Source organism: Saimiri boliviensis, chromosome 12 (assembly GCF_048565385.1).
Source record: "Saimiri boliviensis isolate mSaiBol1 chromosome 12, mSaiBol1.pri, whole genome shotgun sequence".
Taxonomy (NCBI): domain Eukaryota; kingdom Metazoa; phylum Chordata; class Mammalia; order Primates; family Cebidae; genus Saimiri; species Saimiri boliviensis.
The window spans coordinates 99,011,284-99,032,593 of NC_133460.1; the positions used below are offsets into that span (position 1 = coordinate 99,011,284).

The 21,310-nt window shown below is 42.1% G+C and overlaps 1 protein-coding gene across 21 annotated transcripts in view; it reads right to left on the reverse strand.

Moving 5' to 3' along the window:
- ABLIM1 (actin binding LIM protein 1) overlaps nt 1–21,310 on the reverse strand; it is a 403,495-nt gene that overhangs the window by 118,727 nt on the left and 263,458 nt on the right. For all 21 annotated transcript variants that reach the window (XM_003922182.4, XM_003922180.4, XM_039464994.2 and 18 more), the window contains one exon: nt 952–1,078. In XM_003922182.4, the coding sequence (XP_003922231.2) occupies nt 952–1,078 (127 nt within the window). The remainder of the gene's footprint in view (nt 1–951; nt 1,079–21,310) is intronic.

A 21,310-nucleotide genomic window follows, 5' to 3' on the forward strand; every position in this document is an offset into this window, starting at 1 on the left:
TTAATCTACATTCATTAATATTTTTGAATAGGTGATTTCATGTGGTTGGGGAAATGAATGAATAAAGGAATGAATTTATTTTTTGAGACAGGGTCTCACTCAGTTTTCCTGGCTGGAGTGCAGTGGTACAATAATAGTTCACTGCAGCCTCGATCTCCTATGCTCAAGTGATCCTCCCACTTCAGACTCCCAAGTAGCTGGGACTACAAGCATGTGCCACCATGCCTGGCTTGCTTATTTATTTATTTATATTACTAGAGACGGTTTCGCTGTGTTGCTCAGGCTGGTCTCAAACTCCTGAGCTCAAGCAATCCTCCCACCTTGGCCTCCCAAGTGTTGAGATTACAGGCGTGAGCCACTGCACCCGGCAGGAAATTTTTTTAAGGCATAAAAAAGTATACAGTGGAAAATTTCCCCTAATTGCCAGGCTACATTAAAAAAAAAAAAAAAAAAAAAAAAAAACCTCACTTCCTTAAGTGTAGCTATTATCCACTACTATTGAACATGAACCCATTTCCTGGCAGGCTGTTTTATGCACAGTCCTACAGGGCCCACAGCCTAGGCTTTGTGCGCTTTTAGGGGGCATCTATAAATGTACTCCAGCCCTGGAAGGCGGACAAAGGCTTCCTAGTTCCTCATAGGAGAATGAATAGCAAAAGGGAAATTATTAAATGCTTAATTGGTTACAACATACAGTGTAACTCTGTCAGCTTCATTCATTGTTACATTAGGCAATCAATGATTAACATAGGTTTACAGTAGCCAAATTATAGCCAAAACAGAAGAATGAAATTCTTCTTAAAAGTTTTATAGCAACAAGTTCATTCTGATGGCAGGAGGTGAATAATTTCAGCACCTTTGGTGGTGTGGGGCCCCTGAGACCAGGACCTGTGGAAAAACCACAACACTCGGTGCCCACTGAAAGGAACCCGTGCCCGTGCCCAGCCTTACTTGCTGATGTACTCCCCGGTGAGGACCTTCCCGCAGCACTTGCATTTAAAGCACCCCAGGTGCCACTGCTTATCCAGCGCCAGCAGTGCCTGCCCATTCTTGATATCTCTTCCGCAGCCAGCACAATCTGAAAAAGAGCAGCCACCAGTGGTTACTACACATTTCCTTTGCTAAATCCAAGCAGGCAGCCCAATTCAACCCTGCTGTGTGCCCATCGCACACTCAATCAGCATTTACTCAAGTACCATCTCAGGTCACTTTCTTTCCCTGCACATCTTTCTCGGTGAAGTCTCGCAGGCTGCATCCTCACGTGGCACGGAAGCTTCGTGAACCTCCGTGGATCTAAGGGGATGGGTGTCCTTCACCTATTTGCTTTCTTGAGTTTTTTTACGTACCATCTGAGCTATGGATGGTCCAGAGAATATTTAATTATAGAGTCGTGGTTCTGATTTTAAGAAAGTGCTCATAGGCATTTATTAATTGAGGGCACCGTGAACAACTCAGCGCTTTATGCTGATGCCTCGCCTAACACTATATACGTGATTACTCCTGGAAGGCTGCCCGTAAATCTCACTTTTGTAAATGGGACTCTCTACTTCTTTATCAACCCAAACCAGCCTTTCAAAGGTTTGTGATCATCAATTAAATGGCTCTTAATTCCTTAGCTTTCAATTCTCCTAGGCAGCCTCCTGGGAAGATGATAAAGGAGAAATTATTTCTTCATGGTAAAGAGTGTGGGCCGGGAATGAGGCATCCCAGCCCTGAACCCCAGCTAACTCCTTGTGGGCTAGCTATGTGATCAAGGCAAGTTACACCCTTTCGAAGCCTGGGTTTCTTCTTAGGGAAGTGGAGATGTTATCAGCACCTGATCTCAGGCCTCTGATGAGGATTCAGTGCATTTAATAGATTTAGCGGTAGATGGCACATTGGAAGTGACTAGAAACATTTGCTATTATTACAATGGCCATAATTAACCTGATTATTGACTGCTTCATTCTGTTAGGGAAGTTGAGTATTTAAAAGAACCCAGAAGACTGTAAATTGGTGTAACCTTTCTGGAAAGCAACTTCAACATCTACAAACATTGCAAATCAATGCACCTGAGAGAACGAAAGCAAGCATGGCTGTCAGGTTGGCCATGATGCTCCCAGCGGATCTCACAGAACACACACAGAATAAAGCTGTGTCCTGGCAAGGCCACTTCGTGGCCAGGTTTGGACCAACACAGAGACGAGGCCACTTGGTACATAAAGTGATGTAACGACCCCCTCTTCTGACCACATCCGTGACTGCTGCTGCTTTCCCGGTGATGCTTGTAGCCCAACTTCAATGCTCTCACCTCCAGAAAAACTTGAGACCTAGTCACTGACCTGCTCCTGCTTCTTGACAACACTTCATGTAGAACTGCTTCTGCCCCTTTGAGTCCTCGCTAAAACTACCCAGCACAAGCCCAAATGCTGTGAAGACTCCAAACCACACCCAGAGTGGGCTCATGGTTCCTCTGGCTTCCCATTTGCTGCAGGTAGTTAAATAAACTTGACCTGCTTTTTAAAAATTATTTTATTTTATTTATTTTTTTTATGACCGTGTATTTCTGGTGTTCTTGGTCAGTGGGTATTCACATAACCTTGAGATCCAGTAATTATTTTATGTCTAAGATTTTATTGTACAAATATATTTGGAAAAGAATGTATGTGCACGCATCTGGTCCAGGATTTCTCTAATAACAAAAACTGGAAATAGGCTATATGGACATCAGTGAAGGGTCAGTTAAATAAATTATAGTCTAGTCGGTAATGGAATACTATGTGCTATTCAAAAGAATGAGGTAGATTTGTGCTGTGGCATGAAAAGATGTTCAAAATAGATCAAGTAAAAAAAGCAGGCCATAGAACAGTAAGCATAGCATAAGCTCATTCATAAAAAAGTAGTAAAGAAAAGGGTATGTGTGTCCTAGTCCCAGAATAGAACATTTCTGGGGGAAAACATTAAAAATTCTTAAGAAACTTCCCTCTCTGGAGGAGGACTTTACTTTTTAACTTCACATCCTCTGTGTTGTTTGAATTTTTAAACCAGGATAATGTAAATTATTCGAATATTTATAAAACTTAAAAATGTAAATTATGAATATTGCAAATTAGAATTTCTTAATGTATAGCCTATTATCTAATACATATATGAGTGTGTATTAAACGGTCATACACATATGAGTGTATATTAGATGGTCACAAAATATTAAGCATTTTTTAAGAGCTGGGGCTTATATGAATTCCAACATCTAACCAAAATTTTTATAAAAGTTCTGGTAGTTTACTATAAAAATAAAAATGGAAGGCCATGATATGTGTCTAAAAAAATAAATTTTAAAGGTTAGGAGCGTAGTATGGATGTAAGAAAATTGACTTAAAAAAAAAGACTGTTTTTAGAGCACGTGTAAGTTCACAGCAAAATTGAGCAGAAGGTAAAGAGATTTCCAATACAACCGCAGTCCCTACCTGTGCACAGCCTCTCCCATTAGCAACCTCTGGGGCCAGAGTGGAACAGTTGTTACCGCTGATGAACCAGCACTGACATATGATGATAACCCAGAGTCCACAGTTTACATTAGGGTTCAATTTTGATGTTGGACATTGAGTTTGGACAAAGATGCTGCAATGAAGCATCAGAGTATTGTCACTGCCCCAAAAACCCCTCCCATTCACCTCTCCCTCCTCCTAACCTCTGGAAACCTCTAATCCCCTCACTGTCTACATAGTTTTGCCTTTTCTAGGATGAAATAGGCAGGTTTTGTTTTGTTTTGTTTTGTTTTTTGGGGTCTGTGTGTGTGTGTGTGTGTGTGTGTGTGTGCGTGTATGTTTTGAGACAGAGTGTGTATGTTTTGCTCTGTTGCCCAGGCTGGAATGCAGTGGCATAATCTCAGCTCACTGCAACCTCCCCTCCTGGGTTCAAGCAATTCTGCTTCAGCCTCCTGAATAACTGGGATTACAGGCACACGCCACCACACCACCTAATTTTTGTATTTTTAGTAGAGACGGGATTTCACCATGTTGATCAGGCTGGTCTCGAACTCCTGACCTCGTGATCCATCCGCCTCGGGCTCCCAGAGTGCTGGGATTACAGGCGTAAACCACCATGCCAAGATGAAATGGTCAGTTTTTTAAAAAATCAAAGTCGAATTGAAATTTTTCATCTTCTAATTACATAATTCCCACTAGGTGGCGGCAAAGATTTAAATAAGAAGGAAGATGCTGTTTAACAGGATTTTTAAGGAAGAAAACCAACTTTGAGAGATGCTTTTCAATTCTACAAATGACAATGGATGGCCTCAGGGAGGTTGACAGAGTTGTTTGCAGTCTCCCTGCTGCACCAATAGTGAGGTCCAGGGAGGTGAATGGTGTGGGGAAGGTAGGAGCAGCAGGGGCTTTGGTGCCAGGAAGACGGCCAAGTTACTCTCTCTGAACCCTCGTTTCTTCAACTGTAAAATGCTGACAGCAGCCATTGCCTAGGCTGCTATATGGGAGAAAAGAAGTCATGCACTGTAAAATGTTTTGCATAATACAACACTTGGTACACGTGAGCCACTCAATAGGCTCCCTTTTTCCTTGGTTAGGGGCAGAGTTAGATCTTGGGTTTTTTACAAGCACCTCAGTGCCCAGACATCCCACAGCTATGAAAGAAGCAGACACAACTTGAACATAATAAGGATCACTGTTAGGGGACAGAAAGTCTTGAGGGCTTGGCCTGCAGCCAATCAGAGGCTGAAGTAGAGTCACACCAGAAACAAATGAAGGACTGGCCCATGGCCAGTCAGAGGCTGAAGTGGAGTTATACCCTACACAAACGAAGGACTGGCCCATGGCCAATCAGAGGCTGAAGTGAAACCTTGACCTGCAACCAATCAGAGGCTGAAGTGAAGGATTGGCCCATGACTAAGTAGAGGCAGAAGTTTTCCTTTGGTTTAATTCAAAGAAGTTAGCCGCGGGTTCCCCTTAGGCTCCCAGTCTCTAGATCCTATTTTTCTGCCTCACCACTATGATCATTCTGCACTGAGGGCTTTCTAGAATCAGGTACCATGTGAAGGCTTTGTAAACATGGTACCATTTAGTCTCCACAATCGTTCTAGTCAGAGTGCAGACTGGAAGCCCCCTGACTTCACAGATGGTGTCTATGCCACTCAGATCCTCCGTGCCCTGCAGGTGCCTCATGGGGAACAGCCACTCTACATGTTTTATAGAAAAATATTCACTGAATGCTTAAAGCCAACCAGCTGGTAAGGTTGGGCTGGAAGTAAAGGCTAGGGTTAAGCCTCCTTTCTGCCAAACCTTATGATACAAATCAAGCAAATCAACAAAGAGCACTTCCTAGATAAGGGAATACCAGCCCACGTCAGAATCCTGACCTGAAGTATTCTGGTGTATTTCACAGAGACTACCCACTCCTGTCTGGACGAAGCCATGGTCTTCACTCGAGCCTGACATTGTGCTGGAGAGAGTGGAAAAGATGCAGAGACAGCAGATTGGTGCTGGATTGCTCCCTCCTTTCACGCTCACTCCAACTAAGCTCTTTCATAAAGAACAAAATGTCCTACTCGCTATCTTCATGTTTTTCAGCTGTTGAGAAAATTGTTTCCACATCACTGAAGCAGCTGCCGACAAATATAGAAAGCTAGTGATTGGCACTGAAATTATTGCCAATGTCAGAAATAGGTGAATATGGAGCAGCATCGAGGAAATAAAACCCACGTGCAACTCACCAGTGTCCTACTCAGGAAAAACAATGACCTAATGTGGAAAAAAGTAAGAGCAAATGCCTGACCTTAAACACTTGACCCTGAGCCCTTCACTCTTGGCATCAAAAGCCAGAAAAAAGCAGAGATTTGGCTAGTCATGTCCAGGTTAAATTGTTTTTTTGTTTTGTTTTGTTTTTGTTTTTGTTTTTGTTTTTGTTTGAGACAGAGTCTTGCTCTGTTGCCAGGTACCAGGCTGGAGTGCAGTGGTGTGATCTCGGCTCACTGCAACCTCCACCTCCCGGGTTCAAGCAATTCTCCTGCCTCAGACTCCCAAGGAGCTGGGATCACAGGCGTGCGCCATCACGCCAAGCTAATTTTTGTACATTTTTTAGTAGAGACAGGGTTTCACCATGGTCTCGATCTCTTGACCTCATGATCCACCCGCCTTGGTCTCCCAAAGTGCTGGGATTACAGGCATGAGCCACTGCTCCCGACCTCCAGGTTAAATTAACATCCATGTACACACCTGCTTCCAAATTGGTATCATTTTGTTCAAAGGCAATTAATATCCTTAACAATAGGGATCTTGTCTCTCTTAATATATTTAGCATTTTTATTTATTTATTTGTGTATGTTTTTAGCATAGGGCTATGGACACCTGGGCTGCAAAAGTATTTAAGTTGAAGAAAGGGACATATGGCTTTCAGAACGAAGATGGGTGCTCCCAAGCTAAGAGAGAAGTCATCTCCTGGGCAGCACTGAAGCTCCTCTCAGCCAGGAAACCTATGCTCTTCTTGAGAACTATTTCTGCCTTCCTGGAATTTCCCATTTGAGATGAATAAGGGCCCCAAAGATGTCTTACTCTGTGAAGATGCCTCTCTGGAAAAGAAGGCTGAGGATGTGGAGCTAGCTATAAAAAGAGAGAACCACGTGGTAGCTAAATTCCCAGCCATCCCTACCTTCCCAGGCCTGCATGCTTCGAATGTGCAGTCATTTATAAAGGTAGTAACTGCCATTCAGAACAACTACCTAGCCAGGATCAAAGATTCCAGAATACAGATTGGGACTCTTCCTAGTATCTTGGAACTTTTGGCTAAAACCTCAGAGCTGAGAATGATGGGGAATATTCCATCTTCCAAAGAAGGGTGCTAGGAAGATCCTTGCAGGACTTTTCAGAAGATGGTAGAATCTACTTGATGACTATCAACCCTGCGGCCCACCCAACTCTGAAATCAGGCATTGGAAAACAGAGCTGAGGTCAGCAGGGAGCTGTCCACACAGCAAGAGAGTGGTGTTCCCCTCTGCTCTGCTGCAAGGATTAGAGGATCTTGTTAGGAGGAGGAACAGCCTCCCACTTTCTACCTAGATGTTTACTGAGTGGGGAAGCTCAGGCCCTAGCACTGCCGTGGTATCTAAGAGAAGCATTTGATGTATCCTGGAGCTTGAAAGCATTCATTGACATAAAGTCTGGAGCCTACTTAACAGGGAAGGCAGGAAGCTGGCTCGAGCCACTCTTGATGGCAGGTGAAGGAGAAGTGACTCGGTGTGACCGTCCACTGTTCAGCTCACTGGAGGTGTGTGAATGTTCCATGGATGGTGCCCACACCCAGGCATCTTGATAAGCCCATGTGCAAAAGGTGCCCCCTGAGTAGGGGGCACTTCACTAGTAACAAGCTATGAGGAGACCATGAGGAAGCAGAGCCTGATTCTGGGAAATGGGGAAGGGTAGGTTGCAAGAGATTAACCAGAAATGCACTTCTGTCCAAGAACTCAAAATTTACCCCTCATCCCACTATAAATCTCCAGCCAGTGTTAGCAGAAAGAAGCACGATAATGCAGTTTTAACACCTTGTCCTCTCAACTTCTAATCCCCCAAACCCCTGTCCAAGACCCCAAAGGATCCCCAAAGGACAGAAAGGAGATAAGAAAGACAAGCCTCACTGCAGGTCTCCAATCGGGGTTGGGCCTGACCTAGGAAAGCGTGAAGCTCCGAAATGGATGTGGGAAGATAATTTTTAACTGGACTGGACTTTGAAGAGCTGAAAGTCACAAGAAAGATACATGATCTAAGTTATCATCAGATTGGGCAGTGGCTCACACCTTAAATCTTAACATTTTGAGAAGCCAAGGAAGGAGGATCATTGCTTGAGGCCAGGAGGTCAGGACCAGTCTAGGCAACATAATGAGACCCCATCTCTACAAAAGAAATAAAACAGCCAGGTGCAGCATTGCTAGGACTGCAAGTCCTAGCTACTTTGGAGGCTGAGGTGGGGGGATTGCTTGAATTCAGGAGCTCAAGGCTGCAGTGAGCTATAATCACAGCATTGCACTCCAGCCTGGGTGACAGAGTGAGACCCTGCCTCTAAAAGATATCATTAAGGTGGAAAAGGGAGCTGTGATACAGGATAATAAAAGTAGCAATAGGGAAAAATAAGTCTTCATTGTTTTATTTCCCGTGTGTCTTGGGCCTATTCTAAATACTAATTGGGCAACTCATAGCAGTTAAGGATTTTGGAGCTGAAGAGCACTGAAGTCAAATTCCAGCTCTGACACTGAATGGAGGGACCCTGGGCAAACTAGGCAACTTCTGGGCTTCAGTTTTTTCAACTGCAAAATGGGTAGATTAGCAATACCTACTTTCCCAGGCTACGTAATATGTGTAATTACCTAGCTGAATTTCAGGCACACACATGTAAACACTTGATGTCTCTACTGTCTTGATACCTGCAATAAGCTAATATAGCTTACATTTCTGCTTCTCTTTAAAAAAATTTTAAATGGCCCATCATCAGCTTCTGGGAAAGGCATTTTAGATTCTCATTAGTTTCACAATCATCATAATGAAACTAACATCATGTGTTCTGAATTTTGCATGTCTGTTACCTCAGTTTACCCTAGGGCTCCCACTAACCTGGGAGGATAAAGATTTTGGGTCTGCATTTTACAAACCCCAGAACATCTAGAGCCAAGGGGACTTTACAGACCATCAGATGCAAATGCTTCATTATACACGTGGGAAACTAAGGCTTTGCCTGCCTAATTAAACACAGAGCACAAATCTTTTCTCAAATGCACTTGAACCCAAGCTTTGATGCTTACAGGACTGCTCTGACTTTAAAACCTCCCATCATGTGTTTGTTTCTTTGGTTACTGCCTCCTTCATTGTCAACGGGCAAAAACAGACACTACAGAACAAGAGTATGGTGTTCCTTCAAAGGTAAAGACTATATAGAGAACTACTGTGAACTGAATGTAAATCATTACATAAAAAAGACTGGGGAGAAACTTTATGCATCTAATCGATGCTTACTGAGACACTGAGATAACAGAGACTTTTTAAATGTCCACAGGGATTTTAAGACACTTCAGAGCATGCCCTTCCTTTACTATACAGTACTGAAACTGTTTTCAGTTTGAAACTGAAACTGTTTCATTTTCAGTACTGAAACTGTTGCCTAGATATGTTCAAGAAAATTCAAGCTTTCCTTGGGATCCTTTTTTACAAGATTCATAAAAAAAAAAGAAAGAAAGAAATAGTATTTGTCATAACAAAGGTACAAATTAAATTTGTGGCTATACACGTGGATGAAAAATAAATAGAAACAAAATCATTTCAGATTTAGGTTGTTATTAATAGAAAATGAAATAAGACTTTGGAGACCTTATAAAATATCCTTTTAATAGACTGTTAACTAGAGTACTTTATCTCTGGCCAGTACTCAAGCTAAGGAGCTCTAAGAAAAAAAAGATAACCAATTTAAGTTCTAGGGTTTGGGTAAGTTAAGGTCCTGAATTTAATGTCATCTTATCTTGTCACTCAGTTGTTCCCTGAGAACACAGATTTCCCAATCTTGTATAATAAAATGGTGGTGGTAGAGAATACTCATTCTATCCAAAAGAGAGAGAAGGAAGGGGCACAGGAGACAGGTGACCTGAACGTGGATCAGATTCTGCTAACAAGCTGCCTTCAACACAAGCCTTCAGCATGTTGGCCCAGCCCCTGACACGTGGAATCCATAATGGGAATAACTGTTTAGAGACACGTGGTGACTGCTCACTTTATACTGGACAGATAGTTCCAGTCTGCAAGGGTTTCCATCGCTCCATAAGTTGTCAGTTGGCACCTGCTCTTCATGCTTGAACTGGCCATATACAACTGTGTTACTAGCCTAGCCTTCCTAGGCTCATTAGTTTGCAACACATGGATTAAAAAGCCAGACTTTTCTTACGTTATTTTTTTGTAAGAGTTGGGCAACAGTTTTGACTTTAACATCTTTAAGGCAGAAATGATTTAGGCACTTGAAAACCCCCACTTGACCAAAAAGGCCCCATCATTAGTAGTGATAAGAATACTGGTCTAGTGAGTGGATATTGTTGAATGCTGACCTTCATCTTCATCCAGGCTTTTTTGCCAGGTCCCAAATCAGACACCTAGGAGTTGACAAATATTGACTGGCCACAGTCCATGTTTTTTATTTAAAGCAAGTCACTGAAATGAGTCCACAATTTTCTTTTTTAGCATGTCATGGCAAACACTATGGCTAAGAGGTCAACACAAGAAAGGAGAGAGTACAAAATAGAATGTGAAACCACAAATTTGTTAGGTTAAGCACTTTTCAAGGATTATTTTTAAAAACTACTTTTAGCTTCTGAAATTCTATGCTGCCATTAGCCAGAAAAGCAATACAAGGTTGGAAGACACATACTGGGTGGGGGAGTTAGAACATTCATGTGGGTGCAATGTCTTCCCACTCTGTGGAAAAGGGGGTCTCAATCCTATACATATTTTACATCTCATATCTATGAAAAATGACTCAATGATTTTGAAAGGTTTATGTGGTACCTGAGCATGTAACCTTGAATTAGACCTTGCATAATCACCCGTAGCCCTGTAGGTCAGTTGCTCACTTTGCTGTCTTAATGGTCATGCTGGACACAATGAAAGCCAGGGCAAGCCTCCGAAGTGCTATTTTAAGTGTAGGTGGTTGTTGTCTTTGGAACAATTACTGCACAACAAACAAGTTTTAGCAACAGAGTGGGCCATAACAGCAAGAGAGGTCAGACTTTATCAGGAAAGCAGAAGCCGGGCCAGGCAGCAGCCATTTTCTAAATCCTCTACAACCTAGTATTTGGCAATAAATCCTCTCTTTCCTTTGTGTTAAGTATATATCATATATACTTAGAGTTTTACTTACTTTGGTCATAGTTTTCATAAAGAGAGGCCATTGCACATTTTGAATTTCTTATTCTTATTTATAAACCAGTCCCACAGAATGTTAGGAGTGCTATGGACTTGAAACTGACCCAATATTTCCATAGGGAGGTTTTTTTTTTTTTTTGAATAAACATAGAAATTGGCCCTCCTGATCTTAAAACTGGATAGTTAGGAAAGTTCTTAGCAAACTCCCCTTAAAATGTATCAAAACCCAAAATAATTGTTTTATCTGAGTTTCTTTCTCAGAAAAGGACCCTTAGGATTCTAAAAAAAAAGAAAAAAAAAATTGAAGAACTGAAACTCACTAGATCACCCATCCAGACAATGAGATGCCAGACCCCTCATACATCATGCTTCCTTACCCCTCCTTAGTTTCTGTTTTATTATACATTGTTACATTTCTTCTGTGCTATATAAACATCTAATTTTAGACAGTCAGAGAGATGGATTTCAGACTGATCTCCCATCGCCTTCGCTGAAGCACCCGATTAAAGCCTTCTTCCTTGGCAATAATTGTTGTCTAAGTCATTGACTTTCTCTGCAGCAAGGAGCAGGGCCTAGGCTGTTCCCCTACCACCCATATCCATAGCCAGGACGCGAACAGGAAACTAAAAGGAGTCAGGTTGTTTTCCTTTCCTCTGGATTAACTAACAATTTATTATTATTCCTGTTTAACAATTTATTAAACAGGAATCCCATGGCTAATGCTGCTATGTATGATGGTGAGCACCAAAGAAATAGAAGATAGTCTGCTGTGGACTTAATAGCAACTCAGACCCCATTCCCAGAAGCATTAGAATTAAGAGTCCAAGAACCGCCACTAGTGACATTTGCAGGATAACTCTGAATGGCCCCTACACTTGCCACTGCAGGCTGGACTCAATGACTGATCTGATGAGCCCATGAGGGCTGAATTTCTCAGGGCCTGCTTGGAACAAGGTGAAGAATGCAGGGGGTGCCTTCTACACAGCAAGTACACCAGCTACTTGAGAGTATACATTTATCAAGCAGAACATATACTTTGAAAGGCTGCTGAAAACTGGCTAGGAACTGAGAAATTTAATATCTGCTTAAAGACAGTGTCTACTGCCTTGCATAAGAATCTCTTAAAAAGACACTCTTCCATTTCTCTGAACAATACATAGAAATAGTAACAAACCTGTATTTCTTGGGAATGTAACAGAGATTCTTTTTTGTTGCTGTTTTTTTTTTTTTTTTTTTTTTTTGAGATGGAGTTTCGCTCTTGTTACCCAGGCTGGAGTGCAATGGCGCCATCTCGGCTCACTGCAACCTCCGCCTCCTGGGTTCAGGCAATTCTCCTGTCTCAGCCTCCTGAGTAGCTGGGATTACAGGCACGCACAACCATGCCCAGCTAATTTTTTGTATTTCTTAGTAGAGACGGGGTTTCACCTTGTTGACCAGGATGGTCTCGATCTCTTGACCTCGTGATCCACCCGCCTCGGCCTCCCAAAGTGCTGGGATTACAGGCGTGAGCCACCGCGCCTGGCAACAGAGATTCTTTTATGGGAAATAAAAATATTAGCATAAAACATTAAGACCGATTTGTCACCTGCTCCATTTGTAACGTTTCAGGTCCTGTCAGGGAGAACGTGTGTGTGTGTGTGCGTGTGTGTGTGTGTGTGTGTGTGTGTGTGTTGTGTCTGTATACGTGCATGTTTTCAGAACTAAAACTAAAAGGAGGGGCTATGTGTATAGAATAAACCATCATCCTAATAAGTATATTCTTAACTTCAAAATGACCAGCTAACAATTTCAAAAGCCCAGCTGATGGAGGACAGGCCCAGAACATCACTGCTTTCCAGTCCCTCCTCCACTGGTCCCATGCAGTTGCTCACATTATTTTTGATGACGTAAACATCATAGGGACATCATAGGGACTGACCTGAAATCAAAGGTAGAGTTCTCTTTCACCTGAAAATGCCATTTGCAAAGCAAGAGGAAAATGGGAAACTATCACAGCAAAGCCAAGCACCACCCAGTCATGGGATGCTCTCAGAAAAGGCGATGGTCACATGGCAACCTTGAAGATCCTGATTTCCAGTCAGGCGTGGTGGCACATGCCTATCATCCCAGCTACTCTGGAGGCTGAGGTGGGAGGATTGCTTGAGCCCAGGAATTTGAAACCAGCTTGAACAACATAGCAAGAACTCGTCTCAAAAAAAAAAATAAAAAACATACTGACTTCCAACCGTCATGGGTGAAAAGTTCTCACCATGACTGTAGCGGACAGGGTGTCCTCACCCTGGGGTCTTCGTCAGGGCAGGGCAAGTGACCACTCACTGAGCACATGGCTCTGCCAGTGCTTCTCAGTGGGCTTGGGGCAGTTCTCCCTTCTGCTTACAAAATATAATCCAGACATGCCTTACAAACATTACATGATCCCTGAGCCACAAAGGTCAGTCGTTTTATATCTTTTTGCAGGAAGACAGAACAAACATGGCTGAAGCTTGAAGCCTGTGTTTTCAGCACTGGATACTCTTTTTTTTGGGAGAGTTTGGAAAATCTGGGGTAAATTTCTACCCGCACGCTAAGCAATGACCGTATGGTTGTCTGATCAAATTACAGCCAGCAAAAGCAAAGCAGTAGAAAAGGGGAAGGATCTAAGGGTGGAAGAGAAAGCAAACGAGAGGAAGAAAGGCACCCGGATGAACTCTGCTACCTGCCGTCACCCAGCGCCATTCAATGGTGCCCATGCTGTAGCCTGCCATGACATGAACACTAGTGGACACCAGCCCAGTAATTTCTGGAAGAGGTTAAGAAAATTGGCCACCACTGCTTTCAAGATTTGGGATCATTCCCCTTAAAATGTACCAAGGCCCAAAAGGATTAAAACCAAGTACTCAGACAAACATTCATACATGAATGTTCACTGCAGAACTATTCATAATAGCCAAAGATGGAAATGACCTAAATGCCCATTAACAGATGAATGGATAAACAAAATGTGATATAGCTATACAATGTAACATTATTCAGCCATAAAAGAAATGAAGTACAGTCATGCACCACATAATGATGTTTGGGTCAATGACAGACTGCATACATGACAGTGGTCCCATAAGATTGCAACGGAGCTGAAAAATTCCTGTCGCCTAGTGACACTGTAGCCTCCATAACATGAAGCATAATACATTACCTTTTCTATGTTCAGATATGTTTAGACACATAAACACGTACTGTGTTACAGCTGCCTACAGTATTCAGTATAGTCATATGCTATACAGGTTTGTAGCCTAGGAGTAGTAGACTATGCCACATGGCTCCCGTGTGTAGTAAGCTATACCATCTAGGTTTATGTAAGTACACGCTATGAGGTTCGTAGGATGATGGCATCACCTAGTGATGCATTTATCCATGTATCCCTGTCGCTGAGCAACACAACTGCCCTGATAAATGGTATGAACTGGATCAACCTTTAAAAAAGATTACACTAGGCTGGGTTTAGTGGCTCAAGCCTGTAATCCCAGCACTTTGGGAGGCCGAGGTGGGTGGATCACCTGAGGTCAGGAGTTTGAGAGCAGCCTGGCCAACATGGCAAAACCCCGTCTCTACTAAAAATGCAAAAAAATTAGCCAGGCGTCGTGGCGTACACCTGTAGTCCCAGCTACTTGGGAGGCTGAGGCAGGAGAATCGCTTGAACCCAGAGATTGCAATGAGTAGAGGTCATGCCACTGCACTCTACCATGGGCAACAGAGCAAGGCTCTGTCTCAAAAAAAAGAAAAAAAAATATATATATATGTATGTACTACATAAAGAAGCCAGACACAAAAGCCTATATAGTGTATAACTCCATTCACGTAAAAAATATCCAGAATAGGTAAAAGGTAAATCTATAGAGACAGAAAGCAGATTGGTAGTTTCTAGGGACTGGGAGAAAGCTGGGAGAGGGGAGCAACTCCCTAATGGGTACAGGAATTTTCTTTTGGGGTGATGAAAATGTTTTGGAACCAGACAGAGGTTACAGTTGTACAAAAGCACATTTGAGGTGAATGCACTAAAGGCCACTGAAACATTCACTTTAAAATGGTCAATTTTAGGACAGGGCACAGTGGCTCACGCCTGTAATCCCAGCACTTTGGGAGGCCGAGGTGGGCGGATCAGCTGAGGTCAGGAATCTGAGACCAGTCTGACCAACATGGAGAAACCCCGCCTCTACTAAAAATACAAAATTAGCCAGGCGTGATGGTGCATGCCTGTAATCCCAGCTACTTGGGAGGCTGAAGCAGGAGAATTGCTTGAACCCAGGAGGCAGAGGTTGCAGTGAGCCAAGATCGCACCACTCCAATCTGGGCAATAAGAGCAAAACTCTGTCTCAAAAAAAAAAAAAAATGTCAATTTTATGCTATGTGAATTTCACCTCAATTTAAAAAAAAATTATTTCCAGAAAATTTGCCCTTGAGCTGATTTCCCTAATTTATGTGTAAACTTTAACCTGATGAAGAGGTTTATGATAAATCTTTAACCGGCTATGTTCACCTAGCATACCTGGTCTCCAGCCAAAGAGGAAATCAGACTTGATTTCCTCTACGTCAGCTTCTCAGATTCATACTCATTAGCAAACATCAGCTCATTTATGCTATTCCAAAGCTAGGAGGAAGAAAAGAAGGGGTAGAATGTCACTTCTAGTACTTTCATCACATGACCTGTCACTTAATACACACACGGCTGAAGGTCACAGCAAGGGCAGGCGTCAGCAAGACTTTGGAATGAGCCTTTTATTTTGAAAAATAAACAATATATTATTTTTCAATACACTTCAGTTTTAAATAGGTAAAAAATATGGTGAAAAATACAGTCAAAATCATTTCCTTTCTCTCCCTGTCTACCAGCCACCTAGTTCTCCCTCTCCCTTCCTAGAGGCAACTACTAATAGCAATTGCTATACCTTGTCTCTGGAATTACACAAACATTCATGTATGAATATTTGTCTGAGTATTTTTTTTAATTCTTTTGGGTCTTGGTACATTTTAAGGGGAGTTTGCTAAGAATGATCCCAAATCTTGAAAGCAGTGGTGGCCAATCTGTATAAATACACAATTACATGTATACAAAACAGTCCTTTTTAAAGTAGCAGTAAAAACAGCTAAATTTTTACTGCTACTTAAAAATTAAAATTCAACTGGGAAATAAATGCTGTTCCAACTATTAAAATTCCATTTCTATTGATAAGTTTTTAGATGTGGGCTTTATCATGCAAGACACGTAAGTGCTGAAACAAAAACAGCAAGTAACAAAATGCCACTAACTTTCCACCTACTGAAACCACTTTTAAATTAATTCTAAGGTTGTACCCATTCCCTATAAAGCAAGAACTTTTCTTTCTTTCTTGAGACTGAGATAATTCAGGCTCAGGATGAGGAAAAAGATGGATCACTCTGGGATCTTGACGTCTGGGTCATCATTGTTACAGATTTCAGCAGGAAAAATCTAAATATTATTGTTCCTCTTTGCAATATACCTTGCTGCTACAGTGAACCTTTGGCTACTATGCAAGATTCCAAAGCCTCTCAACACCATTCTCAATATCCAGTAGAGCAATATTAAAACTGCCACACCAGGTCACCCCTCCAGGTCACGGGCTGGTTCCCTAGATGTGCAGAGAGGTGTAGCTGCTCTCCAGTGTTATATTCAAAGTTGAGGAGATACAATCCCTGACACCTCTACCTTTTCTTAAAAACATGTGATTCTGTTATCAACAAATTTATAAGAAGCAGTAAGTGCTTCCCCTATTGCTAAGTAAGGGAAAACACTTGCAAGTAAGATGAGAAAATAAAAGAGAGTTTAAACATGCCAGTACACCTTATTTCTCACGCATGCAAACTGCATCTTCATTCACACAGCAATCAGACCTCACCATTGAGACCTGGGAGCTGAGATTTAGTCCCTCAAAGGCTCTCCTGGGATGGTGTCAATTCACTCATTAAATGAACATGTGCTTGCTAGGTGCACAGTGCTATTCATAAAAGCCACAAAACAAAACAAAAAACCCAAACAAACCAACCAACCAACCAAAAAAAAAAAAAATCAGTTATTGCCATTCAGTAGCTGATTGTCTGGTCAGAGAGAGAAATATGCCAGGAGGTAACAGGGCTATATGGTAATATGCTATAATGAAAATCAAAGCACAGCTTTGCCAGGACACACGTGAGCTAACCCTACTGCCAAGCAACCCAAGTAAATTTCAGGGTTTTAGCCTTTTGTGTGACACTCAGAAGAATAAGTAATTTTTGAAAAGAAGACATGTAAACAAAATACTATGGGGAGAAGTTATGTCAAACTGTGGACATGTCTATAGCACTTAGAGCAATATTCAGGAGGATGTTCACCAAAATGTTAACAGAGGTCACCTCTTGGTGATGGGATTTCAGGTGATCTTTAGATCTTTTGTACCTTTCTGTAATAGGTGTGTTGTTTTTCAATGAATACTAAAACAAGAAGACTGTAATTAGTACTGTGTAAAGGTTGAGAAAGCTTTGATTCAATTTCCGGAATTTTTATCTAAGACTTTAAGTGCTAGGCCTTGTATAAGAAAAACAACAGAGTCCCTATATTCCATGAGTTTTCATTTTCTTGGTAGTGGAGGTGGACATGCATGTGAACAATTAAAATGTAGTTGGCTATGTGCCAATGGCGGTTTCTTAGTTATGACAACTGTGTAATAGTAATATAATATGTTAAGTATATAATAAAGAATTTAGGCCAGGCACAGTGGCTCATGCCTGTAATTCCAGCACTTTGGGAGGCCAAGGTGGGTCGATCGCTTGAGGTCAGGAGTTTGAGACCAGCCTGGCCAACATAGTAAAACCCTGTCTCTACAAAAAAAAAAAAAAAATTTAAAAAAAAAAATAGCCAGCATGGTGACACATGCCTGTAGTCCTGGCTACTTGGGAGGCTGATGTGGGAGAATCACTTCAACCTGGCACATGGAAGTTGGAGTGAGCCAAGATTGCACCACTGCACTCCAGCCTAGGCAACAGTGAGAAGCTCCATCTCAAAAACAAACAAATAAAACAAAAACAATTTAGCTCATGCCTAGAACAATGCCTGGAACATAGTAGCTGCGCAATGGGATGAGATGTTTGTCGAATGAGTGAATGGCATCCTAGCTCTTTATAAACAAGGGACTACTTTCATTTCCCTTCCTCATCTTTTACCACAGCCGTTACTAGTAACTGCAATCAATGGTCTCCCCAACCTTGATCCCTGATCCCAAATTAGTGATTTTGCATATCACTCTCTCCATCACCACCTTCATCTTTCTAGAACATTGTTTTCATCTGATTATCCTCTAGGTTAAAATGATCCTCAGGAACTCCACGCGGCCAGACTCCTCCAGGCCTCCCTGGACCTGGCCTCCTTGCTCTGTCTTCCAATTTCACTTCTCAAAACACACAATAATGAAGCCTTTGTTCTGGGTGGGTTTCCTCCTGCGTGGCTTTTACAGGTTCCCTCTCCCCATTTAGTATCTCATTTAGTCATTATAACAATTCTTTGAAGTAAAGATTTTCCAATGTATAGAGAAGGGCACTGAGTTTCTGAGACATCAAATGACTCACCCAAGCCTACATGAATAGGAAGAGGTAGGACAAAGATTCCAGCCCAGGCACTCTGAAATGTAGAGCCCACATTCCCAACCATTATACTGTGTCTTCTCCTTCCTTCCCTTTCCTTCTCTTTTCTGATCCTGAGTATTCCAGGCTCACAACTTCCTTAAAGAATAATGGCCAACACATATGAGCTTCCTATGTGTCATAAATCTTCTAAGATATTCATTTTTATTGATCTTCACAACAACCCTATGAGAAAGGAACTACCATTGTTTCACATTGTATAGGCAAAAAATAAATAAATAAATAAAACAGACACAGATTGAGTTCTCAAGGCCACATATCCTTTAAGTGCTAGAGCTGGAATCAGAACCAGCCAAGAACTTGTCCAGAACCCCTACTCTTCAGCAGTTCCCTGCCAGCCCTCCTCTGCCATTGTATCCTATGGGGAGAACGTGTCTAAAGAAGGGAGGCAGATCTGTTTTTGGAGATGCTGTCATAAAAACACATCACTATGAGTCAAACTCCAACAATCCATGTGCTATATGTGTGGATGCATTCCTGCCTTTGTCAGTTTTTATATTGGTAGAAAATATCAAATGAGCATAAAAAGGCAGCTGTCATGACCAGCAGAGTGACAAAAACAGAGTCATAAAATGTGGGAACCATCCTCCATGAAAATTCAGAAATCGTGCCTGAGCAGTTATTTACTGTTTTGTAAGTACACAGCACTTTATTTACTCATGTCATCCTATAATGTAGGGATCCATTACCATCCCATTTCACAGATGAGGAAGTGGAGGATGGGGAGGTAAAGAGGTTGACAGCAAGTGGAAAAGCCAGGGCATGACCCTAGGCACTTGGAAGCCAGGGGAGATCTTCCCTACACTCCCTTGGCAGACAGTGCTCACTCAGCCTGACAATTATTATTTTTTTTTTGAGAGATAACATAAAGATAGAAGAAAATTATCTTGCACGTATTAAAGGCTACTGGACTAAATAGAAAAGTAAAACAGTTGGAAATGTCTGCCTCCCCTTTGGAAACATGCATGTGATAAATTTTATCTGAAATGATTTCAATTCAGTCCAGCTAGAGCATTTGTCCTGATATCAGCAGAAGTTCCAATTGTAGTTGGAATAAAGACGCTGCACACAGAGGAGGGAAAAGAAAAAGATGAGCTTGCATGTGTTTGTGTGGGTGTTCATCTTGTCAATTTCCCCAAACCCACATGCCATCAGACACTAGTCAGACACCCTTTGACATGGAAAGGGTGGTTGTAGACAGCAGCCCACTCCTGCTCAGATGTCTGAAACACATTGAAATGCTGCAGGAAATGACAACTCAAACCCAATTCCCTACACTCTCAGTTGCCACACACAGACTTTCTCTCACATCACTCCTTAACCCATGAGAATCCAGCTTCTCTCTCCATTATTGGTAAATACATGAAGAATGGAGCAGAATGAAGCTTTCGAAGATTCTACTTAACCTTCTGGTAAAGCATATCTTCTGGACATAATATTTTTTGAAAGTATGATTCAGCCAGTAAAACAATCTAACTAATGTTTACCAAAACCCTGTGTGCTAACTTTTACTACTGTCTTGCTTTTATGTAAAGTCTATTGCTTACTGGATTGAAATTGCATTAGACTGAATGCAGCAACAGTTTTAAATAATTCACTGAGGTTGTTTGCTTCTATGAATAACTTCCCGATGGTTTTGGCTGGGCATGGTGGCTCATGCATGTAATCTCAGCACTTTGGGAGGTTGGGGTGGACAGATCACTTGAGGTCGGGAGTTAGAGACCAGCCTGGCCAACATGGTGAAACCTCATCTCTACTAAGAATACAAAAATTAGCCAGGTGTGGTAGCACATGCCTGTAACCCCAGCTACTCAGCAGGCTGAGGCAGGAGAACCACTTGAACCTGGGAGGCAGAGGTTGCAATGAGCCAAGATCACACCACTGTACTCCAGCCTGGGCAACAAAGCGAGACTCTGTCTCAAAAACAAAACAAAACAAAAAAAACAAAAAACTTGCCTGGGGGGTTCCATTCACCAAAAGTTGATATAAGAGGGAGGCTGCTGTGACATATAGAAAGTGCATAGCTCCTGGAGTTGGGGCTCCTGGATGATCTGTAGATGAATACGCCACTGTTCCAAGTCTCAGGACTCATGTCTTTGAAAATCACAGAATGATATTTACATCATCAAAGAAATACCCAGGAGAGGAACATGGCATCAGGAGCCAGATAGCCTGGGTTTAGATCCCAGCTCTGATACTATCTATGAGACCTTGGGCAAATTATTTAACCTCTATGACCCTTTGTTTCTTCTTCTCTGAAAAGGGGATAGTATTAGTACCAAGGTATGGGATTGTTATGAGGATTAAATGAGTTAATAATGTAAACCAGTTACACAGTACCTGATATATCATAAGTACTATGTGAGTGCTTGATTAAGAAAATAAAATCAAGGCTGGGCGCGGTGGCTCACGCCTGTAATCCCAGCACTTTGGGAGGCCGAGGCGGGTGGATCACGAGGTCAAGAGATCGAGACCATCCTGGTCAACGTGGTGAAACCCCGTCTCTACTAAAAATACAAAAAATTAGCTGGGCATGGTGGCACGTGCCTGTAATCCCAGCTACTCGGGAGGCTGAGGCAGGAGAATTGCCTGAACCCAGGAGGCGGAGGTTGCGGTGAGCCGAGATCGTGCCATTGCACTCCAGCCTGGGTAACAAGAGCAAAACTCCGTCTCAAAAAAAAAAAAAAGAAAGAAAAAGAAAAGAAAAGAAAATCAGTATCAAGGTTAGAAGAATTACTGCAAGGTGGAGGAAGCACTGAACA